The sequence below is a fragment of the Pagrus pagrus genome, assembly GCF_965226575.1.
Source record: "Pagrus pagrus genome assembly, chromosome: 9".
Lineage (NCBI taxonomy): Eukaryota > Metazoa > Chordata > Actinopteri > Spariformes > Sparidae > Pagrus > Pagrus pagrus.
Genome location: NC_140193.1, coordinates 26227737 through 26255036, shown reverse-complemented (window position 1 = coordinate 26255036; position 27300 = coordinate 26227737). Strand labels below are relative to the sequence as shown.

At 41.4% G+C, this 27300-nt stretch overlaps 1 protein-coding gene across 1 annotated transcript; it reads right to left on the bottom strand.

Moving 5' to 3' along the window:
• Positions 1 to 1546: 1546 nt before the first annotated feature.
• Positions 1547 to 22880, bottom strand: LOC311262301 (interleukin-1 receptor type 1-like). The gene is made up of 11 exons (XM_084361585.1): positions 22794 to 22880; positions 20459 to 20696; positions 20099 to 20264; positions 17368 to 17518; positions 10408 to 10470; positions 8257 to 8386; positions 6480 to 6625; positions 6230 to 6367; positions 3777 to 3941; positions 3308 to 3453; positions 1547 to 2817 (listed from the first exon to the last, which is right to left on the bottom strand). The coding sequence occupies exons 1-11, from the start codon at positions 22852 to 22854 to the stop codon at positions 2569 to 2571; spliced, it is 1653 nt and encodes a 550-aa protein (XP_084217711.1). The 5' UTR covers positions 22855 to 22880; the 3' UTR covers positions 1547 to 2568.
• Between the last annotated feature and the right edge of the window lie 4420 nt (positions 22881 to 27300).

Here is a 27300-nt window from a genome sequence, read left to right as displayed (position 1 = left end):
ACAAACAAACAAAAACAAAACAGGACCGAAAAGGTGTCTGCTGAAGCTTATTACAGCGTCCCTTTTAACAGTGATTATATTTTGTCAGCTGCCTTTAAATTATACAGAGCAATAAAAGAAAGTAACAGCAACTAAGAATATGCACATTTTTAAATAAAAACTCTAAAAACGTTATATTTGTTAATCATCTTGTGTTTAAATCGTTTTTTAATCTATTGTGTATTACACTCTTTCATTTCCGTTTCTAAACTTCTAAAGGTTAATACAGTAAAACATTTTCACATAAGAAAACCAGACGACCAGTTGGAGAGTTCATCGTCATTACTTGATGAATCTATTCTTTGTAATAAAGGATTTAAATGCTAATAAAGATTTACAGTATTTAACAGGGATCCTGTAGTAAGGAAATGTGTCTCCCTCTGCTGGATAAAGGCTGTAACTACAGTTTCAACGGACACATGGTGGTACAGGTCAGGAATGTGTCATGCTCCTGTCATTTTAGTTTCATTGTTTGTGTTTTACATGTGTTTTCTCGGTATTTTGGTGCCCTATGCCAGTGTTCTGTTTTCCCTCCTGTTTTCCTCACCAGCCTGATTTTTCCCTCCACACCGGTCTGGTATCAGGTGAACCAGTCCAGCTCTGTTACCTGGGTTCTTCTGCTTTCCCTCCACACCTGCACTGCATCTCCCTCATTAGACCTTCCCTGTTTCTAGTGTTTTTCCATTCATTTCCCTTCACCTGTGTTTCTCTGCCTCACTCCACCTGCACCTCATCCCCTCGTTAGTTTACTTTCTAGTTAAGCCCAGTCTTTTGTTCAGTCATCTGTTCAGTTTCTGTGATCCTGCTGTCCTGTTTCCCTGGTGTTCCTCCACGTTTGCCTATTCCTGGTGTTGCTATTCTATTAAACCTATTGCATTTCCCGCCTGCCGTCTCATGCATTTGGGTCCACCTTCCCTTCTTCACCGCCGCACCCCAGAGGTAAAGATAATAATAGTTGTATAACTTGTGCTGGGAAAACAGTGGTTTCCTGCGTTGTTCTGTTGTGCTCATGTTTATGACAGTGAGAAACAACTGTGAGAAGTTTCTCTGTCACATTCATAGTCCATCACTACAGCCCAGACTGAAAAAGACTTGACAACACAATCAAAATGACTTTATTTATGTATATTACCAAAGCATATAATAATGTATAAAGATAATAGTAAGCACAACACACCAGATACCATATCATTTGCTCTTCTTTACAAAAAAGTCTTCTGGAAAAGAAATTAAACTCAAATATAGGCTTTTTACAATCGCTCACCCCTTTACTAAAAATAATTACATGGGTTTTTTTCTCTTTTTTTTCCTTTTTATGTTTTATATCTTTACGGACCTTTATTTCTGTTTTTTGTACGAAGGAACCTACAACCTTTTTTAAATGTATTTTGTTTACACTCTAAAATAATCTTCATTAACATTTACTTTTTATGCTTAAATAAACAAACTCTTTGTTTTCATGACTGAATAAACTGAATAAACAAACCAACCTTAAAGGACAACACAGTTCATACTGTTTTACTTTGTTTATATGTGGCGGACCCTGCCACCAGCTTGTTTATTTGGTTGTGGAGTTTTTGTATTATTTCCTCATTAATATCTAAAATATTAAAATTCTGAGTTTAAATTTCTTCTCCAAAACTACAGAGTGCCCCTTTAAAGCCACTGTTTTAAGCCCTTTTTTTACAGAACAACATACACTAAACACACATGACGGTGTGTTTATAGATTATACTGTACAGTGGGTGTTACACATAAATGGGTAGCCTCCAACAGATGCCGCACCTCTGACAAACACATTTCAAAATAAAAAATCACAACAAAGCAATAAATACAAGGATGGAGCTGAAAATGGTGCCTGTGAGAAGTCTCTGCCTCACCCTCCTCTGTAGGTGCTGCTGGGATCAGCACCCTGGACAGTGGTCATGATATGTTCAGAATGATGAACCTGAGCTGAACAGGAAGCAGGATGGCACTAAACACTGCAGGCTGACCAGCTGATATTTACAACAGTTGAACAGATAATAAGCTTATAAGAAAAAAGTTTCACCTCATCTCAGCCTTGTTATGATGCAGAAAGCTCCAGATGCATTGTGTTTCACTAAACTCACTCAAAGGCTTCCACTGCACTCCCAGGGATACAGATCCCAATGGGTAAATAAATCTCTGTCCATAAATCAAATTAAAAAAAAATAATAATAATTTAAATTGTTAAATTCGGTCCTGTTTTACTTTGTTTATATGTGGCGGACCCTGCCACCTTTCTAGCTTCAACAGTGTTCTGGGACCTTATTTTCCTCTGAGAATTTTTACAGATTTCATTTCAGTGTGTGTTTCAAAGGACAGATGCTGGTGAAATGACCCTGAGGCTGGTCATCTGACAGTCAGTCTAAAGACCTGACATATACATTTAACTGATGCCTGTGATTATTCCCACATATCTGTACAAAGTGTGTGACAGGACTGGGACAGATGCTACTGTACATATCTTTCACTCCAGCAAGTGTCTAACTAGTGTCCATTAGGGTTTCAGCAAATCGCAGACTGTGAACATTTTTTAGCAGGTGTGGCCGGCATCAGGAATCGTACTCTCTTCCAGAAGCGCGAGTTCGATGCGGCAGCACCCCGTGAACCCTCTGGCCACCTGATGGGGGCGCTCTTTCGGATCAGGTGCTGCAAGCCAGGGGGGAGGTGTGTGTACCCCTCTGGTCCAGTGTCCCCAAGCTGTATCAGAATCACACTCATCTCCCTCTGGACCAGCGCATGGTGGAGCCCCAACTGCAAAATGATCAATAGCAGCTGTTGTTTAGCCTTCATTTCTAAAAATACAACTGGACTGTTTCTGCCAACATTTATGTCTATAAGTGGGCTACTGTTGGAGAGTGGATGATAGAGATTTAGAAGAGTCAAGGTGTGCATTATTAAAGATAAGCTTGGCTTGTCTCAGACTGAGCCAGTGCTGGGCAACACTGTCTGACAATGTGCCGCTATGAACTGACTACAATAGAGAAAGAGAGAATAATGGGATGTACCAGCTGAGCCCTAAGCTATTACTGCTTTAATAATGCATTGATGTTGGCACAGCGGGGAAGGATACATCTCAGAGTATCAGCAAGTCCTGAGTCCTTCTCAGTATTTATTACTTTTATGTAAAAAGTGTTTAGTAAACTTCAGTTTTATTCAAAACTAAGACAGTTTGCAGCCACCAAAAAAAAAAAAAATCTGATTACTGCCTACATTTTTATCTCTAGATGTGTGAAACTCCTACCTGCCAGTCAAACCCTTCTATCATTGAGGTTTGGGGCGAGACTGGATGTTGGTCAGTGATGTCAGAGCCAGATCCTGAACCCTGGGTGAGGATGACCATCAGCCTCCTGCTCTGCTTCATGCGGTCCTCCACCAGCTCCAGACGGTCTGTGTGTGGGGTCAGAAAAAAGGCTTACAAATATTGCAAAGGACCTTTCAGAGTGGTTCACCATGTTGGATTTTTACTTTGATTTAGATGTTTTCTTTTTTTACACATCGCCTGTATGTATGAGTCCTGTGAATTAACACTATAGCCATAATCTAAAGACAAAGAAAAGATGAGAAGACGAAGGGTGTAAGAGTGAAGGGTAAAATGCAGTAAAGAAACTGCGATGACTTTATTCCTACGACATCATAATGCAAATGCAAACCGTGTGCAAGAAAAATCAAACAAAATCAAACAAAACTCAAATATAGGATTAATGTCCGACCTTCCCCGGGTATGTCATCCCTCCCGTGGATGAACAGTTGATATCCACACTTCTCCTCGAGGACAGAGGGCAGATAGTTTGTGATGAACTGACAGAGTGTGTCCTCAGTGGCTTTGTCCATGCCCTGCATTTGATAGACCACGTAGGCATCGTACATACTCGCATCTGGGAAATACAAGAAAATGTGTTTGATTAATGGACGTGGACACTTCACCCTCATGGACAAACCCAGTGGTGGAGGAAGTAATAGAATGAATATTCCTTCACTTTAAAGTCCATTCTAAGCATTTGTGCACTGGAGGCTTCAAGTTTCCAAAGTAATCCAAATGTTCAGAAGGCCTGAGATTCTAAACTGATTTGGAAAGATGTTATTAACACCCTTTTTAATGCAAAAATGGCCAGTGAGTGTAGTTCTGAGCAAAAAGTGCTTGAAGTAGGTACACAAGCATGACCGGGCCAACGGTGAGGGTGTAAATATTTTCTTTTCAAATTACTTTGGGATCATCCAGAGACTTGGACTAGACATGCGGGCTGTATGGAACCATTTTTTATTTGCTTTGCTTTTACTAGCTTGTTCTGTTCAAGCAATAGTCCAAACCTCAAACTATTAAAAAGGAAAGGAAAAGCAGCATATCTTCACATTTGTGAAGCTGGAGCCATGAAATGTTTCGACATGGAAAATGAGACAATGAGACAATTACCCAATTAGCCAATTTATTTTCTGTCAAGTGACTAATTGATTAATTGACTAATTATTTCAGCTGTACTTGTATAAACTGTTTGCTTATTTAATTTTGAAGAAAACCTCACATAAGATCTTCGTATGTTTTGTGAGCCAAAAGTTTGGTTTTAACCAAAGCCGTCAGATAATTGCAGTGAAGTAAGTTATAATAATACCTCCCTGTGATATGCAGTGAGGGAGAAGTAGAACATGAAAAGAAAATATTCAAGCAAAGCATCTAAAATTTGTACGCATGTGTTCCATGTTAGTTTGCTCTGACTGTAGTCTTGTCACCACACCCTGCCTCCTACGGTTGATGGATGTGAACTGTGTGACTCATGAACCTAAACTTTAGTGTGGAAGAAAGAGTTCATGGAAAACCCAGCAGTGCCTCTGGTGAAAGTACTCCGTACTAAAAAGACTAGAAGGCAAAAAAAAAAAAGAAAAAAGCCTGGACTGCAGTTTGTTATAGTTTTATCTGAACACAATAAAAACTCACTCATCTGCTGTTTTTGTGGATCAGTGGCCGACACATGCAGAGAGAGAGAGAGATGTTTCTTTGTCTAATGGTCTCACAAACATTAAAAAAAAAAAAAATAATCGAAAATGGTCTTCCCTGGTTAAACAAACTGACTCATAATTTCATGGTCGTAGTTATGACGCCTGTCTCATTTTTTTTTTTACTTCTACTGGCTCCATAACAAGGATGGGATAGGAAATCAAAGCCGTCAGGGTGAAAGGGCATTACAATGAGTAACAATTCATGAGAAGTAACTCCTGAGCAACATTTCCAAAACATGTGGCAGGAATTAGGTTTCTGGGAATATACGCATAAACACCTTGTAGTTGTAAACAGAGAAGGTACTATGGGTGACTGATTGCCACAGAGGATCACAGAGGAGCCAAAGCGTTGATGACACAAATCTCAACAACACGTTGTCCAGCCTGCCTTGTTCAAAACGGACACGTTACACCCAAAATCTGTACAGGCAAGAAAAAAAACAGCCCCACGAACAACATGGCTGCATCTCTGTATGTGTGCAGAAAGAGCAGCATGTTCCAGCTTTATTACACATCTCTGGTTTACAGTTCCTTCCGACATAACTCATTTGAAAAACAGATGAACTTTCTGTCCCATTTTTAAAATTAACAAACCAACACCTATTTGACATTCCCTTGAGATCACATAAAACAAACATGATTTGAAAACCGACATCATTCTCATATCTGTGAGTTAATGTACAATCAGCTCAGAGCGACCTGTATTTATTGTTAAGTGGCGACCTCTAGTGGTCGTGGTAATTATGAGAGGAGCAAAGGAGGAAATCAGGTGACGTAATACAACAGTGACAAAGTCAGCACAAGAACAGGGCTGGGACTGGTGGTTCGGACAAACAAGCACAGGACCTTCACTCAAAAGACCGCTGTTCGTATCCTGCCCGACACACAACGTCATTGATGGAGTCTTTTAACTGAAGTAAGCCACTTAAACTATGTCATGTACCTTTACATTACTAACGTAGCTTACTTATTTTTACACAAACCATGATTTTCTTCCTAAACCTAACCAATTAACCAAAGTGCTACAGTTTCTTAACGTTAACCATGTGATGATGAAGGTCCGGTCTGCTCCTTACTGCTGTACCTGTGTGCTTAAATAAACTAACTAAACCCCCATCCTCTGACTTCTAAATTCTTCCTTTGCAGATTCAAAAGTTCTTGTCTTTCTTACCTTTTTTCTGACTTCTTAGTGGGAAGTACTGTCTGAAGAAGAGAGTCAGGTCGATAGCGAAGCACTTGATCAGCACGATGGTAAACACCAAGAACAACAACACACACACTCCTTGGATGACAAGTGGAATGATTGACTCTGGAAACAAACACAAAATCAACGTTTGAAAGAAAATGTTTCTATGAATCACTGAATAACAGGCATTATATCATTTTAGCCACAGACAATATTGAAAGATCGTGTCACTAACCTCTGCGTTTAAGCCTGAATCCTTTGACTTTCTGGTCGTAAAGGCCCTTGCCGATGCATTTCAATTCAGTCTCGAAATCTATAGCAGACACTGTCTCAATCGTCAGGACTGCAGTGGAGTAGGTATTGTTAATTTCTTCATTGGCTCTAATAAAAGATGTAAAATAAAACATAATAAAACAAACAAGCACGATTTGGTTCATTACAGAAACAGTGACATTTATTATCGTAGATTAAAGAGACTGAGGAGATTCTGACTGCCAAAAGAAATGCACAAAAAATACATTTAAATTTAATTATTTTAGAGTTGCTGAAAGGTTTATAGCCCTTCCAGTGGTTCTAGACATATGAAGCTTGGTCAGATGGTTGGACAGCCTTCAAAAATATGTCATCACTGCCGGACTCCACTGGCACGATTGGAACAGACAGTTATGCTTCCTTAAAGGTATATTTAAATGACCAGCCAGCGTCACAGGTTAGTGGAAAATTGTAGTTTAAGGTAAAATGTCACAACAACTTCTGTGTGGATTGCATCAAATTTTGCACAAACAAATAGTAATAAAGTTTAATCCTTTGACTTCTTTGACAGTCTGGTGCCATTATTGTTTTATTATTGTTTGTCCAGGACTGTTGTTACCAGCAGACAACTCATACTGAAGTAAACTGAAGGGATACATCTTCTCTGCATCACACAATTGTCGATCCATTACCGTCACCTCCATCTATCCTCCATACAACCCTTGAATAAACATTGTTTAAATCAACATTATGTCCGATACTCAATGTAGCCTAATATTCTCCAGCATTATTTTAATCAAACTAGAGATAAAGGATAAAGAGAAATGGGAAAGGCTGTTTGTGGTTCACCTGCCATTTTAAGAATAACGCATTAAGCAGAATTACTTTTTAAAATGAACAGAGTAATGTTAGCAGCTACTGTCTGTGTGCTTTAACAAGCAGGCTGCTGAGCTGAGGAGGGGATTGAGAGTGAAATGAGCCAGGAGCAGGAGGAGGAGGAGGATTTGTGTTGCTGGCTCTGTACGTTATCTTATAAAGTTATAAAGCTAAAGCTGCGCTTAACTGTAATAATGAAAAATAAACAGAATAAATGCATTACAGTAGACAGAAATGTTGCTGAAGTCGTCCGCTGTGTTGGCTGCGGTGGTTTGCGTGAACAGGGGAACGCTGGTTCGTCAGCCGTTAGCCGGCTGGCTAAGCAGCTCCTCAATTAAAAAAAAATGTGGGCGCATATTTGAAATATTCACAATTGATTTCTTGCATAAAATATCTCAGAAGTTGTTACAGATAGTTAGATAAAGTTAGAGATAAAATATATAGGAAAATTGTAACCAAAACTCTAGCGTGGTACTTGAACTGTCAGCCTCGCAGCCTGCCATCGGACAGTTGGCGGCTGAGTATCTGCAGTCAGCTCCCACCGCATTCTCAGAAATTCTTGCCAATGTAGTCTACATCTGGGTATTTCTGTGTACACATCCTGTGTCTTGTTTATGCGTTAACTGATCTAGCGTGTGCCATCAGATGACTGTGTGTCTACATGGATGTGTTCATGTGCTTGTCCACCTTATGTGCATGTTTAAACACAGACTCAGGCTGTAGATCTGATCAGTGTTAATAATAAAGTGTGTAGTGTAGAGAATATTACAAATGTGTATCAACAGTATATAAATGTTAACAGTTATATTTTGAGACAGCTTGCACAAATTATATTTGAATATTTGTTTTTTAACTAGTGCAGTTGTGCTTGTGATCAGGCTTACACTGAGGTGTGTACATGGTATCCAATTCTGCCTTTGAAAGCAGATCCATGAACAGGCTCCCAGTGAGCATGGCAGTCATCTTTTACGTCAGTTCCACAGAAGACTTTACATTTCAGCGTGATCCCATAGCCTGGTAGAAAGAACAAGACATATATCATGAAAGACATTTAACCTTCAAAGTGTGTGTCCATACTGAGAAGTCTCAAAGCAATTCATCGGGACACATTTGTTTTACTCTGTCCTGCTACGTTTGGAGAGAGTGACATTAGAGCCAGTAGGACTTAGCAGCACTGAATTAAAACACTGATAACCGAGAATCTGCAGTGAATCCACAATAACTGCAAAAAACAATATCTACAGGTTCTCATGCTTTGAGATCTGAATATTTAAAAAACAGAACTTTGCTAGAGGTGACCCAAACTTTGTGGATTTAAATACTTTGACCAGAGTTTGAGTGATAAGTCACAATCCGACCCAGTGACAGGTATTAACTATGACTAATAGCTATACAGAAATAGTTAATCTTTTCACTTATGGTGACACTCATGCTTCTTCTAATGACAAAGCTGGGTCTGCTCTAACCATGTTAGTTGTGCTTCTCATGCTCTGGTCAAGCGAGGCTGCAGCAGTTTGTCATCTAGAGATCAGAGTTTTGCCTATTTTTAACTGCAACACACGCCCAGTTCTCAGCAAAAATAGAGCTGAAAACAATCTGTAGACAGTCATATGGACATCATATCAGCGTTTCACTACAGTTTTAATGTCTGTATGTGTAGAATATGTCACTGACATGAAGGGAATACACACAACAGGAGAGGGCCAGTTTCTTTCTCCTTCTCCCTCCCTCCCGCTTTTTCACTCTTTCAAGGGCAGTAAAGAAAAGTCACATCATCATTTTTATTGATAATTATCAAAGTCAAACTCCATGTAAACACATAGGGAAGGCAAGTGAGCAGCAGCAGCAGCAGCAGCTCAGCAATGCATCCGCCATAGTGTCCAGTATGTCCAGCCAGTAAGACAGGAGTATGAGAAACGTGCAGTATCGCCAAAGTCAAATGACTAAATTGTCAAGTTACTGTGCCAGACAAGGTTACAACAGGAGAAACTCTGGCAGATGTTGTCTCCACTTAAAGTGGATTATGCTGGAAATTTAGAGGCTCGAGATTAAAAGGAAAACCAGAAAAACACTGTCCTCCATAAAGTACAATCCTGTTTCACCCAAATCAGTGAATGAAGTTAGCGAGTACACTTTAGTGCTTTTTTACATTAATCAGTAAGGCCTAGTCTCCAGAAACACTCCATCAGTGTCTTCCTGACATGAAATCTGAGCTCTGCGCTACTCGCAAACCACTTCAAGTTACAGAGGAATCGATGGGTGGATGGAACAGGAAAAATAATGGCTGTTTTTTCATATAAAACTGCAAAGACATGGATTTTCAAGAGCTACACAGACAACACTCAGAGTTAATTACTGTAGCTCTTTCACCAAGTTACTATGTCTATGGTCTTAGACTCACTCTGTCAATGTTTAGAGTAAGTAAATAGATTAATGCAATTTCATTTCATCCAGTTAAATAAAGACAGGTGTAATTTGTATTTGCCAACACGGAGGAAAGACTGGAAGTTATTGCCCAGCTTGATTCCAGAGAACTCATTATTTACAAACTGCTAGTTTGTAAATAATGAAGAAAGGGCGTGATATCTTTAGCAAACAGTCAAATTGCTAGTCCCTCGAGTTTGAGCAAAACCGCATGACTTTGCTTACAGCTACTCTGCTGCATACAGATGGAACCAACTTCCTGATGACCTCAAATTGAGCCCAAGCCTCAATCCAAATTAAAAACTGCTGTTCTCTCTTGCCTTGGACTGAGCAGTTCCTCCACCACAGTTCTACTTATTTTCATGCATCTGGAGGAACTTATCACTGCACTGTAACAACACACAACTTGTCTATTTTATTGGTATTTTATTTCATTTTTAAATCTCATTTTATTCTCAGATTCAACACATATACAACAGTTCACAGGGATCTCACTGAGAAGCACTTAGACATTATTTATCAGAGTTTGGGTGGTTTAGTTGAGACGGATGTGTTGTATGACAAAACTGTGCTTTTATCAGTTTCACAATATATATTATATGTTTTCCTACCTTCATCAGCAAAGCGCTCCCCTTCAGCAGGAGAGATGATCTCTGGTGTACGGTGATGAAGGGCTGTAGGAAAGCACAAATAAAACACAACAATTAATGCTTCTTTCCATTCTTTTCTATAAGACTCTTGACAATATTCCCGTTCTGCTGTTATAACCTTAAGTAATAATTATTTTTTATCCACTACACGAAAAAATTATCAACTCTTGACAATTTCTGTAACTCAGGGTGATCTTAGCACAATGGACGGCAATGACCATGAAATCTGAAACTACACTGCTGTGATGTCACAGCGTTCTGAACATTGATGACATCACTTGCGGATAAGATCTGTGTGTAATAAGATCATTCAAGTCACCCCCCTGGTGTGTACACCAAGAAAGTTTTACAGCTTCCAGGTTTACTTCATGTTTCTCCCGCTGGCTCCGCCCACGAGTCCCCGGCCAGCAAATTGACTTTATATTGTAATAACTGTAGCGGTAGACTACACTACCCATAAGTCGATGCATTGGTGTATGCATTAGGCTTCGGTTTCACTAAGTAAAGGAGTTGACGTAAGATTACTTCGGCGTCCAGTCTCTTCATTACACATGGTGTCAGAACGTGGCAAGTAACGCAAATCTCCGTGATATACTTTGCTTATGACTTAGTGTGATTACCTGCAGAGAACAACAGTGAACTTTGCATACTCACGAAGGTGGGGAGAGAGAGACAGTGAAGCTGTGCGAGCCGGTGAGAGGGAATCAGCACACACGCAAGCAGTGAGAAAAGTCTCCAACAGAACGTAACACAACGAGAAAAGAAAGACGTCACGGCAGTTTCAGTGCAAATGACACAGCCCGAACCGTTGAACTTTTCAAGTCCGTCTGACTGGCCGAGATGGGTCCGAAGATTTGAAAGATTCCATGTTGCATCCGGATTAAAAGACCAAGACGAAGAATATCAGGTAAATGCACTCCTGTATGCAATGGGGGATGCAGCTGACGATATTTTGAGTGTCTTGCCGATGTCAGCAGCAGATAAAAAGAAATACAGTACAGTTTTTGAAAGAGTGCAGTTCAACATGAGATGCCAGCAAGAAGGGGAGAGTGCAGAAGCATTCATTACTGAATTGCACAAATTAGCAGAACATTGTAGCTTTGGCTTGCTAAAAGATGAACGAATTGTAGTCGGGATAAAGGACAGAAAATTATCCGAAAAGCTGCAAATGGACTCTGAATTGACCCTTGCAAAGGCAATACTAAAAGTGAGACAGAGTGAGACTGTTAAGAAACAACAGACAATACTACACTGTGCGGCGGGAGTTGAGTCCAAAACAAATGTGGACGCCATTAAAACAATGACAAGATGAAAAAAGTTCCAATATACAGGGAAACAGAGAAACAAAGACCAAAAGTTTGATGCACCAAGTGAAAAAGAATGCGGCCGATGTGGAAAAGGACGAAAACACGCATGGAAAGATTGCCCTGCCAAAGACATGGAATGTCGAAAGTGTCACAAAAAAGGACATTTTGCGGTGGCCTGTCGCAACGGTCAAGCAGTATACACAGTCACAGAAGTGCTGAGGGACAGTGATTCTCAGGACTATGCATTCTTAGGTGAAATGTCCACACAAACCACCAAGCCATGGATTGAAAAAGTCACTCTGAATGGAGGCACCGTCAATTTCAAAATAGACATAGGCGCGGATTTGACTTCAATACCAGAGAGCATATTCAATACAGAGCGAGATGGTAAACTAGACAAACCGCTGAACAGACTAGTTGGTCCAGGACAGAATTTGCTGGACGTAAAAGGCTGCTTCCAGAGCAAAATGTGTGCAAAGGGCCAATCCACAGATCAACATGTGTATGTTGTGGCAGGACTGACACGACCACTTTTGGGCCTGCCAGCTATAGAAGCCATGGGGCTAGTGCACAGAATCAATGAGGTGACGCAGACAGATACAGACTTTAAGGCACTTTACCCATCAGTGTTTTAAGGGCTAGGCAAGCTAAAAGAACCATACCAGATAGAACTGGAACAAGGGGCGATACCCTATGCACTGTCAACACCTCGAAGAGTACCTCTACCTCTCAGAGACAAGGGCGTGAAGAGCTAGAGAGAATGGAAAGTATGGGTGTCATATCAAAAGTGACTGAGCCGATAGCCTGGTGTTCTGGGATGGTAGTTGTGCCAAAACCGATGAAAGACAAACTGAGAATTTGTGTGGATCTCACACCATTGAATGCAGCGGTGATGAGAGAGCGTCACATTTTACCTGCTGTAGACCAAACACTGGCAATGATGTCAGATGCCAAGGTTTTCACGAAGTTAGACGCGCGATCAGGATTTTGGCAAATTCCTTTAACTCCAGAATCACGACCCCTAACAACCTTCATCACTCCATCCGGGAGATATTTCTTCAACAGACTCCCGTTTGGAATTGCATCTGCTCCGGGACATTTCCAAGGAAGGATGTGGAAGGATGTGGAAGGGCGTATTATGCCATGCGGATGATGCGTTAGTGTATGGACGAAACAGACAGGAACATGATCAAAGACTGCACTGCGTACTGCAGAAGATGCAGGAAGGGTGACTTACACTTAATGAGAAATGTGAGTTCACACAGAAGCACATCACGTTCATCGGGCACAAGGTGTCTTCAACAGGAATTGAGCCAGATCCAAACAAAGTGAAAGCTATCCTACAGATGCCTGAGCCTACATGTGTGGAGGACGTGAGGCGCTGTATGGGCATGGCAAACTACCTGTCAAAGTTTGTACCTCAGATGGCATCCATCACCATGCTACTAAAAGACCTACTGAGAGAGAAAAATGGGTGAGTCTGGGGAGAACCGCAGCAAACTGCTTTTGAAAAGCTGAAAAGTGGACTCACCAAAAGCGCTTACTCAGTACTCAAATATAGCAGAGACAAAAGTGGCCGTGGATGCATCACCATACAGAATAGGTGCCGTTCTCACACAAAAGCAAGTGGATAACTCCTGGCAACCCGTCACCCGTATTTCAAGAGGACTGACAGACAGAAAAGCGCTATGCGCAAATCGAAAACGAGGCGCTGGCGGTAACGCTAGTGTGTGAAAGACTTACATCTTACCTGCAAGGGCTGCACTTCACTCTTCAGACTGACCATAAGCCCTTGGTCCCTCTGTTGAGCACCAGAGGTTTAGATGACCTCTCTCCCAGAGTTTTAAGATTTCGACTGAGACTCCTCAGGTATGATTATGACTAGCCAGGCAAAAACCTCATCACTGCTGATACATTGTCCAGAGCTCCACTGAGTGACACTCCATCTGCTGATGACCTACAGCTTGAAAAAGAGGTCCAGGTGTTTGTGGATGTTGTTGTGTCTTCACTCCCTGCTACGGACACAAGGCTGGCAGAAATTAAGCAAGCACAATGAACTGATGAGACGTGCAAAACGGTGGCACGCTACTGTCAAACAGCATGGCCACAGAGACACAGATTGAGTTCAGAGATTGCAGGGATTCCTACTGGCAAGTCAGAGCAGAGCTGTATCTTGCTGGATACCCCTTGATGAAAGGGGAGAGAATAGTCATCCCTCAGACACTCATAGGGGAAATAATGCACAAACTCCATGAAGGTCACCAAGGGATCTCCAAATGTCGTGCCAGAGCTCAAGCATCTGTATGGTGGCCAGGTATCTCTGCACAAATTTGAGAGACAGTAGACAGATGTGGAATGCGTCAGAGAAACAGAACACAGTACAGAGAGCCCCTCATACAGTCCCAAGTCCCCGACAGGCCTTGGCAAATGGTCGGAATGGACCTGTTTGTGTGGGCAAACAAGACCTACCTGCTCATCATCGACTACTTCTCGTGATACATAGAGGTGGCTGAGCTCAGGGTCACATCATCTGAGGCTGACCAAACCAGAACACTACTAGCATACAGAGCCACGCGATTAAAACATGGATACTGACCTGCGCAGTTACTAATGGGAAGAAACCTGCGCACATCCCTACCTCAGTCTTCAAGTCAGCTCACACCAAAATGGCCTGACTTAGAGGCTTTTCGCAGGAAGGATGAGGAAGGGAGGCATAAGCAAGCAACACACTACAATCTTTGCCACCAGTCCAGAACACTTCAAGAGCTCACCTCAGGACAGAATGTGTGGATCACCACAGAGAAAGCTCCTGGGACTGTTCTAGGGACTGCGAACTTCATTATACTCTTCATTATACAATAACCTCACAGATTTTGTCCGCTTGAGGGAAGTTTTACAAATGTAAAGTCTGTATGAATCAAAACTTCATAATAAAAAGAGTCGGGATTGACCTTATTTGCAGTGCCAGGTGCCTTGTTTACAGGCGGCCTGTGGGGAAAATGCCTTTTTGAAATGCAAGTGAATTTTTTTTTTTGCTGTAATAGCCACCAAATCCCTTACTGCTTGGAGCTCTGACTATGTGGCAGCTTCATCCCTCTGATATCTAACAAATCCACAGACCTGTGTCTTCATTGTTGGCCTCTGTGTGTAATAAGGAATTACAACATAGTGTAAAATTGATTTTTTTCCTCTAAGTGATTAACAAAGTGCTTTCTTCTTCTTGTTGAATCCCGACTGTCACTGACCAAAGCAGTAGGTTATAGAAGTGGAGCTCCCCTGAGTGGTGAGCACTGCTGTCAGCTCAGCTGTGATTCACTGTACATCACTTTCTAAGCTATGAACCTCATTAACAGCTTGAACCAGCAACGGACTGAATATACCAACAAACTGAAGTCTGAATCAACACCGAACATCACAGTATACATCTTGGATTCTCTTGTTTTGAACACAATTTTACAAACCTTACCTTTTACAAACCTTTATAAGCTAAGGTGTTTTGAGCTCATTACAATTCATTGTGTTGGTGTTACAAGTTAATAAAATGTTATCATACTGTTTTGAAAATCAACAAAAAGTTCATTTTTTACTTGCTGGTTGTTCCACACATTCACAATCATCACTGCTTTGCTGACAGCGTAATTAACAAGAGTCTAGCTCAGTGTGTGACTTGTACTTCATGTATCACATGCTAAAAACTAGTTGACTAATGGCCCTAAATGAAGACTACTGCAGCCCGACTGTCACTTGTGGCAAAAATTATGAGGACCCAAATACAAGACACTCAGGAGGCACTCAGGATATAGAACAAAGAGCAAGCTTTAATAACAAGCAGAAATCCTCAAATAATAGCATCCATAAAACAACAGACACAAGAAGTACAAATTCCAGAAGACAAAGTAGACAAACACAAAAGCTAAAACAAAGCACAAATCAGAAAAAACACAAGGCATAAACCGAGAAACAAAAACAAAGAAACATACCATGAGGAGACACATGAAGACACGGGAACAAGCTCAGGGAAACACAACAGACCAACTGACAAAGACACAGGTGAACACAGATGAAGGGCGGGAATCACACAAAAGGAGGAAATGAAAAGCACAGGACACATGGGGGCAGAACTTCAAAATAAAACAGGAAATAAGAGAACCACAAACTGAAACATGACAGCAGCAGCGCTAAAGCTTACAATGCGAGCGTAAAAATGTATATAATAAGCCTACAGGCATACCCAGATGTTTAAATGCCTTGATAACCTTCTTGTCATGAATTATGTTAGTGTCCTGTATTGTAAGTAAGTAAGAATAAGCATTAGCTAGTAGCATGGACCATCCACCAGGAAACACATGGATGATTTTGGTTTATACACCATCAGTTAACAGTTAAAGCTATGGTCTACGATTTGAAAGATTTATCATTATTATTAACATCATTTAGATGGTGGTTATGACCCAATAGTACCACCTACACAATGTGAATAGTAAAAGGAACCAAATAAATCCATTCTCTCTAGCGCCTGTAAAACTGAAAAGAAATTGACCAATAGGAGCCATCCGGTCCGGATGGCTCCTATTGGATCAATTTTCCGATCCAATCCCCTCGCTCACTCTCCTGCTCCTGCTCATGTCTGGTCCCGACCCACCTCCGCATTTCAAACTACAAGCAGACAAGAGGTTTGTTTTGCCCTGAGCAGTTCAGCTGCCTCTGCTCGCCCCACCGACAAAGAGTCAAAGAAAGAAAGTCTGTCACTGAAAAGACACAAAGCGGAGATGTGAAACAAAGAGGGCTCAAACCCTAGTAAACATCGGGTCATCATTTGAACGGTGGCGAAAGGTCCGTGAAGATATGGACCCGATGCTGATACAGCGGAGTTTCTGTTGAGCAGGTAACCTTCGTCTTTATTGTGGATGTTGTGACACAGATAACTTTCATGCCGATGCTGGCTGATGACTGTGAAAGCTGCCGTTAGTTTGTTTCTGTTATTAGACGGTGTCTGTCTCTGCAGTATTGTCAACACTTGTTTATTTGTTCGACGGAGACGTTAGCCTCTATGCTAGCATTGTAAGCTAACAACAAGCTAACATTGCTATCATGTTTACACCAAATCAGCCTATTTATTTGCTCGTGGCAGCTAAATGAAGCAGCAAGTAATGCAAGTAAGATGAATGAATGGATGAATGAAACCCCAACGCGAAACGGATGGGTTTCAGATTTATTTCCGGATTTTTATTTTATTCGTCCGGATTTATTTCTCCATAACAACCTCTCGCCCGGTCACGACTCAGCTGTTTTGCTAACCCTCCTCCCGGTCTTGTCCATTTGTTTTCAACGAAGCCTTTGCTAAATCAATATGATGGATTATCATATACGCGTTACGATGTGTGTATTTGTGTGTCTTATCTGTCATAAACAAGAGATTACGATTTATGGGGCACGTTTGTGTCGCAGTCTGGTGCTACTCAGACAACAGCTGGGTGGGTGGGTGGGGTGCTTTTTTCAAACCTTTCTCAGATCGTAGACCAGAGCTTTAAATGATGGTGTTCTGCTGTTATCCTTTAAGATCCCCTCTTCCCAAACTAAAGGCTTGGAAAAAGACCTGAAGACATTCCCTCACTTTCAATTTTTAGCCTCCTGGAGCCTGACGACTTGTACATCTGTCGATTATGTTCCCAGGTACAAGTACAAGTGTAGATGCCTTCGTCTTCTTTGACAGTATTTTCAATCCAGAAGGGATCTTCATTCCGACCTTGAAGAAGCTTGAAGTCCTGTGGAGACAAGACAAGAGGAGACATAAGGAGGGGCAAGACAATTTGAAGAGGAAAATAGAAAAAAAAAATATAAGGTCATGAACAAGGATTTTATTTAATCATCCAATAAAAAATTGCCATTTTGGAAAATAAGTCTTTGGACTTTGGCAATAGTTTTCTTAGCTTTCGTGTTCAGTCATGGAGCAGTCAAAAGCATAATGAATTAAAACTAATATAAAACAATGTTAAGTGAAACTTTATCTCAGGTGTGCCTAATTTCCTGTAAACAATGATATATAACTGATTAGCAACAGTCACTTCTGAAGTTTCAATGATGAGCTGCTTAATTTGGAGCTGCCACTGATAGGGAAACTAGAGAAAGGGTTTAATTGGAAATTACCCAGACCAACTAAATATATAATATATAATTATAATATATATATAAATAAAATATATAATAGCCACAAATGTAGCTGTAAGCAAATGAGTGAGTAAACCATGGTTTATTTCCAGCTGATTTAACAGTTTATCTACTTTTCAGAGAAGGTTATGTAAATCATTGTGATTTTGTACCATAAATGATGTGTACATATGTAGTGTTTGTACACATTACATCTGCAGACCCCACATGTACTTTCCAGACACCTAAATAGGAAATATCAGTGTCATATCAGTTCCTGTCTTGAAGATTAACAAAACTGAGTGTCACCTACAGAGGGCACATTCCACCAAATTAAATATCTCCTATTATATGCTGTGGGCTGGAAAATTAGCAGTAAGTGCTACCAATAGCCATGTTTACATTTATTATGACAATGTATGTTTTCTTAAATGTGAGTGAGACACGTGGTACAACGATGCACTGTGCTCACAGTACACAGCCCCTGAGACTGTCGTTCAGCAGCTAACAGCACAAAGCACACAGCCTGTGAGCCAAAGAGCCACTCCAGAAGCAACAGCCTTGTTTAGCGGCTAACATTAGCACAAAGAACACAACCACAGCAGAGCAGTTACAGCTGGGCAGGGTAGCCTGACTGAGGTACATTCATGGGGTTATTTTGCTTGTGTTTATGTGACTGACTGTGGCATTTAAAGGACGATTTGTAAGAAAAGTTAATTTTTGAGTCTCATTCCCAACTCATCAAAACAAACCTAACGCTTTGGGATTGTAGGACGGGTCAGCCGCCACCCCGAAACATTATTTTTTTGACTAGTTGGGAATGAGACTCAAAAATCAACTTTCCTGCGAATAGGTCCTTAATAGAGTTGTTTATTTATGAATGTTTTAGACTTAAAAAGCTACAAGAGCTTGAGGAACGAAGCAACCAAGTCATTCACAAATCTCCCAGCTGTCTGCGTGGTCTTTCAGTGAACATTCATGTGTTTTAGAGGAGCAGCTCTGGTGGATTGGGATTTTTTTGGTTGGATTCTCGCTGTTTTCTACAAACTTACCAAACCTAGCTTTAATGGAGGCATAAACATATCATCATCAAGTTAAAACCGTTATGGTCATATCTCCATCATTCAGTACTTTTACAGGCTCTCCCAGCTCCACGTGCCTGACTCCACCTGCAGGTGGATCACAGACTTCCTGTCTGACAGGAAGCAGCGCATGAAGCTGGGGAAACATGTCTCTGAATCCCAGACCATCAGCACCGGATCCCCCCAAGGCTGCGTTCTTTCTCCCCTGCTCTTCTCGCTGTACACCAATGGTTGCACCTCCAGTCACCAGTCCGTCAAGCTCCTTAAGTTCGCGGACGACACCACGCTTATCGGGCTCATCTCTGGCGGGGATGAGTCTGCCTACAGGTGGGAGATTCAGCATCTGGTGACCTGGTGCAGCCAGAACAACCTGGAGCTTAATGCTCTAAAGACAGTGGAGATAATCGTGGACTTCAGAAAGAACCCAGCCCCACCCGCCCCTGTCATCCTGTGTGGCTCCCCAGTCGACTCTGTGGGGTCCTGCCGCTTCCTGGGCACCATCATCACCCAGGACCTAAAATGGGAACTGAACATCAGATCCCTCACCAAAAAAGCTCAACAGAGGATGTTCTTCCTGCGGCAGCTGAAGAAGTTCAACCTGCCAAAGACGATGATGGTGCACTTCTACACTGCCATCATCGAGTTCATCCTCACCTCCTCCATCACCGTCTGGTACGCTGCTGCCACTGCTAAAGACAAGAGCAGACTGCAGCGCATCAAACGCTCTGCTGAGAAGGTGATTGGCTGCAACCTTCCATCCCTTCAGGACCTGCACAGCTCCAGGGCTCTGAGGTGTGCAGGTAGGATTGTGGCTGACCCCTCCCATCCCGGTCACAGTCTTTTTGACACTCTCCCCTCTGGCAGGAGGCTGCGGTCCACCAGGACCAAAACCAAAACCAGACCTGACCTGCTTAGTTTACATGTTCTGCGTTTGAATCAGAACTGCTGGGTCTCTACTATAATACAATTTTAACATAAGATTATCAGCTCACCAAAAAATTAATTTGATTAAAATTCAAATAATCACATTTATTGTTTAAGGTTTGGAACTCAAAAAACATCATTGCTCTTCACTGCTAATCATATCACATGTAGTGTAATCACAGGTGGCCTTACCTTCATCCAGCTTAATTTTCCTTTGAGCGTGTCACATGTCTTTTTGACATTATGTGGACAGTAGATTTGAGAGCTTTCTTCGTCCAGGTAGATAGTTGGGTCGATTTCATCCACGACCTCAATTTCTACATAATGGTCGGAGCAACTTCCCGATGAGTAATTACGTCTGGAAAAGAAACAAAATGTCTATGTGATTCAGATCAGGGACCGTATTAATAGATCATCTGAAGGGAAAGACTGTTTGCAGAGGAAGAAAAGAGCAGAGATGAGTTTGGTCTTATTTAATGATAGAAAAAAGATAAAATTATTTTCTAACTTAGGATGCCAAAACGTTTCATAGAGATTAGTAGGTATTCTTACCGAGCATGGTAAAAGCCAGAGTCCTCAGCACTAACATTTAAGATAAAAAGTGCACCACCATGGTAATGTACGTTCTTGCTCTCGTCATTGGAGATCGGGGAGTCATTTTTGTACCATGTGAACTCTTCATCAGGATAATCATTTTCAGTCAGATCGTAAGGCTTAATATAAAAGGCTTCACCTTCAATGAGGTAAAATGATTCTGGGTCAGATTCCACACATGGGAGCTTGTCTGGTTCTAAAATGAAGAAGGTGATAGTTATTATGGTGATGATGATAAAAGTAAAAAGCACAATAATGTTATTTCCTGCATTCATAAATGCGTAGGTAGACAGATGCTGCATTTTACAGTTTTGAACCGCTGCATCACTGATGGAAAAGTCAAAGTCAAAGAGTTTTTTAAAAGTTTTAAGGGATCTGTAAGAAAGAATTTTAGTTCAAACATTTTAAAATGAACCAAAATAATCAACACTTGTGTTGCAGAGATACCTACTGAAGTTAGCATGCTAACCAGCTAGCCCCGTGCTGTCTCATAATGACACTTTGGACCACAAAGGGGATAGTGAGTCACTGTACCATCCAGTCTGCCCTCAGTCCAACATGAGAGGACAAAGAAGTAACACTGCCCCGAGGGCGTATTCTTCTAACCTCTTGTCAATCATGCTGAAGTTACTGTCCCCGCCATTAATGACAGGTAGTCAATGAATTGAACAGGAAACCTTCCCCCAGCAAGAAGCCACGTTCAAAGAAAAGAAGTGACAGCAACAGAATCAAAACAAGAACGAACACTGGCATTGCTTTACTACTTGAGTAAGCTCTTGGCGAGTAACGGGATGAAGATTGATACAGAACTTGGAACGCATTTTCTAGACGTGTTCGTAACCAGGAACTAATGCTATTGTTGGCTATTTAGTTATGTTTAAATGCAGAAGTCTAGGTTTCTTTTCAATTATTTTTAACTAGAAGTAATGCAGTTACAGTTTGTTTCACCTAGTTAAGACAATAGAATTTTTTTAAATTGCATTTAAAAATACATTAAAACAAAGGTAAAGTTGGCAAGTAGTTTACGAAAAGTTTAAAACGTTTTTGGGGTAAGGGTTAGGGTTAGGGTTACCCTTATAACCCTTATAACCCTAATAAAGGTAACCCCCTATAATTAACCCTTATAATTAGCACAATTAGCAAGTGTTTTTTTATGCATATATTATTTAAATGATATGTTACAATGATATGGGCTCTTGAAGGGGACAACCCTGAAAGTTTTGATCCCCCTGGCCCGTTGATTTCCACATATGGTCCCAGTTGTGTTTGGGATGGGGGGCAGGGCGAGGTGTTAGGGCTACATGGTGCTCCAAAACAGAAGTTTTTCAGAGGCACACTTCAAACCGAGAGAAGGAGAACTTTCTTTAATTTAAATGTCCTACAGTCCTTTTATTTATAACATGTAATCCCTAGCTTACTGATGTCTGGGTAGCTAACTAGCTAACGTTACATTATCATTGCTTAATTGTTAATGACAGTCACACATTTTTGTGGATTGCAATGTTGCATCCCCCCCTCTGCTGGCATATGACACCTGATATTCATCTCAAGCAGTGAAGTCGCTGCACTTGGTACTGCTCCTCTAATATCAGTGCAGACTGGCAGAGTAGGAGCACAGTCCTGTAATGTTAGCCCAGCTGCTATTTAATGAGGTGATTAAGCTCGTCTTAGTTTGTTTCAGACGGTCTGCAGTTATATTTTTCTGTTTGGTAAGAAAAATATTAACATTTTGTGAGTTTGTTATGATGAACACACTATTTTACATCTCCCAGCTGAAACAACAGGGGCCATCGGACTATCACCTCTTGAGATATGAAGTGGTATCGGGAGACAGGACGGGCTGTTTAGCATGCTAACTTCAGTATCTTTGCAACACAGAACAGAGACTTCTTTGATAGAACACAAACCCTGACTGGTTTCTTCTCACTCTGTTGATAATGTGAGTTAAGTTTCTGAATGTTTTAAACTAAAATGCTGGCCATATCTGACAAACCACTCCTTTAAAACACTAATACAGACTGGATAAAATTCTTGACTGTCATCTTCTGGTCTTGTCTCTTCTATATTGTCATATGCTAAGCCTAACCCTTCATTAATATGTTTCATGGTCATAGTTATCTCTTTTAAAGAGCCTTCCATCATACCATATGTGCAGCTTCAGCTCTGTGAGTGGATATAATGCATGTGTGGGTCGATGGGGATCGACTTCTCACATGATTATTGCCACATGAATAGACCCATTACAGCACTATTCTTATCCATCCATGCCAATTCATTGTAATGTATATCCTACCTGAACATCCAGACGGAGTTATCAACATGAAGATGAGGAAGAGAAGTTGGGGAGTGTCCATTTGCTGAAAGAGTTATATTCACAAATAGAGAGCACACTTGAGAGAGAGTACATTCAGTGTTACACCACTTTGTTTTTCTTCTTGATAGATAATAAATGTGCAACTGTGTTAACTGTCTTATTCATGCACTGTCAGTCTTCCAGGAACCATCAACCACAACGTTGCTTCCTGAAACTGCCTCTGCACGTCCTCACCGTCGCAACCACAGACAGTACGATACGATCATGATTTTTTTTAGAAATTTCTCGTGAAAAGCCACACGGCGGATGTAAGATGATTCAGTCATGTAAAAAAGGACATCATGCTGCAGTCTTTTAGGACAGGATGTGAGATCGGCCTTTTAGATAGCTTTCTTTTTGAAGTCTTTTTGCCAGTATTTTGCCATGGTTCATATATTAAAATGGAATCTGGCAGGAGATTAGGGGATGGATTTAGAGATGACATGCACTTGAACCTAGGATGTCTTAGTTACATGGAATATGTCAACATGTTCTTGGACTGATAATATCATAACATCTTATGGTGAATATTGAAGACAGAGATGCGTTAACAATTTGTTTGAGCCAATCTACAGTACGTATATTTAGAAATTTGCTTTGCTGTGAGTGAATCAAATGGGTGAAAACTATTCTGACAGGTATAACCTCAAAAAATACACTAAGATGACCTCAAGTCAGGTCTTTTCAAAGGTTGTAGCTTTACGTTGAAATGTATTATGTGCTATATCCAAACTTCTAGTAGATCAGTACAGCTTCATCAAAACGTCAACGAAGACCAAGAACAAGCCACTCCAAAAGCTCCCCTCTGTCAGTCTGTGTGTCCAGTGGGACAACGACGGCAGTATTTAGTTCTTGTGTTTCACAATAAGTACAACAATATTTTTGGTTCAGTCGTATTTCATCTTGTTTCACACTTGTGAGGACTATCAAATTGTACTACTAAAAGAGTAGGTAGGTGCAGATAACTTGGTTCACAGCGTATCAAATTTAATATACTAGTCAATTCGCAGTAACAAACATGCAACAGCGTTTGCACAAGCATGCGGTGGATACAGTAAGTACAGTACAGTTCCTCCTCTGATATGACTGGAAAACCCCTGGTTCAATTACACATTCAAACATGCACAGAATGAACACCCCTGACCAAGGACGAAATTTTGATTTCAGAGGTGGGGGGGACACAAGTTCTTCTAGTTTTCTATTGCTACTTTTAAGTTTACTGTTCACTTTTTTGGTTTGAATGGTTGTAAAGCATGTAGCAAAACATTTTCACCCAATTCTGTGTTTCACCTTGTTAGTCAACTTCACTCCAACTCAGTACCACCAATTTTACACTTATTTTTGGAATATATGGTAAACAGACCTCATTTCTGCTCTTCCATCTTGTGCTCCTTTACTGCCTGAGCATCTACTGACCCCTGGCTGCTGCTGACCCAGCTAAGATAAACATTACAAAAGGTGGAATATCTATGAGCAACTTATAATTTAATTAATTACAACAATGACAACAAATATTGCTCATGAACTCTCTGCTTAGTCGCTACTATTTCTTACCAATAAAATAATACATTTACACATTTACACAGACTTTTTAGTACACCGGCCTCAATATAAAACTGTACCTGGCCAGTTTGCTTCTTTCATCTGACAAAATATAAGATGCATGGTGTTTGAACTTTGAAAGCTCTGATACAGATCATCATCACCCTCACATTTGTCACAATGCTTAATCTCATGACTAACACATGTTTATTCTTTCAACCTCACCTGTGAGCCTCCAGCCTCTCCTGCTCTACCTCCTCCAGCTTCTCCTCCTCTACCTCCTCCTACATCTCCTCCAGCCTCTCCTGCTCTACCTCCTCCAGCCTCTCCTCCAGCTTCTCCTGCTCTACCTCCTCCAGCCTCTCCTCCAGCCTCTCCTCCTCTACCTCCTCCAGCTTCTCCTCCTCTACCTCCTCCAGCCTCTCCTGCTCTCCCTCCTCCAGCCTCTTCTCCTCCATCTCCTCCAGCTTCTCCTCCTCTACCTCCTCCAGCCTCTTCTCCTCCATCTCCTCCAGCCTCTTCTCCTCCATCTCCTCCAGCCTCTCCTCCTCTACCTCCTCCTACATCTCCTCCAGCCTCTCCTGCTCTCCCTCCTCCAGCCTCTCCTCCTACATCTCCTCCAGCCTCTCCTCCTCTACCTCCTCCAGCCTCTTCTCCTCCATCTCCTCCAGCCTCTCCTCCTCTACCTCCTCCAGCCTCTCCTCCTCCATCTCCTCCAGCCTCTCCTGCTCTCCCTCCTCCAGCCTCTTCTCCTCCAGCCTCTCCTCCTCTCCCTCCTCCAGCCTCTCCTCCTCTACCTCCTCCAGCTTCTCCTGCTCTCCCTCCTCCAGCCTCTTCTCCTCCATCTCCTCCAGCCTCTCCTGCTCTCCCTCCTCCAGCCTCTCCTCCTACATCTCCTCCAGCCTCTCCTCCTCTACCTCCTCCAGCCTCTCCTCCTCCACCTCCTCCAGCCTCTCCTCCTCTACCTCCTCCAGCTTCTCCTCCTCCATCTCCTCCAGCCTCTCCTGCTCTACCTCCTCCAGCCTCTCCTCCTACATCTCCTCCAGCCTCTCCTCCTGTATCTCCTTCTGCATCTCTACTATCCGTCACCTGACAAAAATATATTGATACATGACATGAACAGTGGGACAATTTGGGGTGCAACAATCATCAATTTTGATGATACGGTTATAGAGGAAAAAGCTTAGTTTCACAATTATCATGAGTTTGGATATAAAATCACATTTGTAATCCGAGGTTTTATTGTATTTTTCCCTAAATCATTCATCGTTGGTGTTTTTTAAACAGTTGCTGCCTTTCAACATAAAAATAATACATGAAAATAAGTGTATCTCTTCGGCATTAAATAGAAGCTTTTTTTAAATCTTTGCATTGTTGGGGCTCTACAGTTATAATAATAATAATAATAATAATAATAATAACAACAATAATAACAATACATTTGATTTATCAGCACTTTCAATACAACTCAAAGACACTTTACAAGATTATTGAGAGCTTTGTAATTGATGAGGAGGATCTTGAAGTGGATATGCTGCTTTATTGGGAGCCAGTTGCAGGATGGGTGTAAGGCATTTCTTTGAGTAACTTACACTTTGACTTCTAAAGAAATCTCTTATGTCCACTTTTCTTTTTTTTAGACATCCTGGCTGCGCCTAATTACCAAACACACATACGCACACACGCACACATGCACAAACGCACGCACGCACATGGACACCGATTCAAACGTTAATGTAAATGAAACCTCTGATATTACAATCCTTCTAGCTGACGTGACCCAGGCTGAACAAACGCCCAATTTACAGTGGCAGATTAATAAGGACTCCTGGGCAACTAGCAGACCGGTGTGCAAGCAAGATGGAGTGACAGCGGGGCCGGCCAATCACACCAGAAACGGCTGAGCCAATCGAGGAGCTTGTGGGCGGTCTAAACTCAGGGAAAACAGGCTTCAGTTTGAGCGGCCGTTTTCCGCTTGGTCCTAGTGCTTGTCGAGTCTCTGTTTACTATAGCGTAACATTGTTTTTGGACGGTAAAAACTGCAGGGGACCACAACGGCCTTTTGAAAAAGTGCAGGGGACATGTCCCCTGTGTCCCCCCCCCAAATTACGTCCGTGCCCCTGACCCTTGAACATAACTTTGAAGAACCCTTAATATAAAGGGTCATCATCTGAAGTTATAAATTGAATGATAAAGGTATTTGTGATATTTTTAATGAGTTAAACACACACGTGATAATAGAAAATAAGTTTCCCTCTGGTTAGATTAGGTGATCGGGTGGGTGAGGATAAGTTTTAACAAGTAGCTGCCTGATTACACATCCAGCACACACCATGTCACATTGGCATTCACTTAGAGAGTTTGTCTCTGACCATCCGAACTGATGTGAGGCTATTACTTACTCACTCTCTTCTTTCAGCTCTGATGTGGCTGCCATAAATCTTCACTCCACTATGTGCACCAGCTAATTGCTTACTGTGTCTGTCAGCCATTTGGTGCTGAGCAGGTGGTAAGGTAAGTTTAACAATGTGGTCATGGAATAAAGCTGCCTTCTGCTGCTGGACAGAGGCTTGATGAGAGTGGAGTTAATGTGCAGAAAACCAAAACAACGATCTTAAAGCAGCTAAAGGGAGTTGGATAATATTATTTTGACAATGCTGTAACTGTTTTGTTTAGATACTGTAAACAATGACTCATCAATAAACCAAAAAAAAAAAAAAAAACCCCCGACAACCACATGACGCAGTGTGTGCTCTTTGCTGGGCTGTTATCACGGCACCCATGCAATAAACTCTGGCACAAATTTACATACAGTTCATTTACATAACATTGAGTTATTTTGAAACAGATGAGTTCATACATAGATTAGGCCACTAGAAAACGTTTGCATGATGTGCTACAGCTG

Excerpts from the sequence above, each read along its gene's own strand:
- LOC311262301 (XM_084361585.1), bottom strand. The coding sequence starts at position 22,854 with ATGGACACTCCCCAACTTCTCTTCCTCATCTTCATGTTGATAACTCCG. Across the intron at positions 20,265-20,458 it reads TCTGGCTTTTACCATGCTCG|ACGTAATTACTCATCGGGAA; the intron begins GTAAGAATACCT and ends TTTCTTTTCCAG. Across the intron at positions 2,818-3,307 it reads TAGAAGGGTTTGACTGGCAG|TTGGGGCTCCACCATGCGCT; the intron begins GTAGGAGTTTCA and ends ATCATTTTGCAG.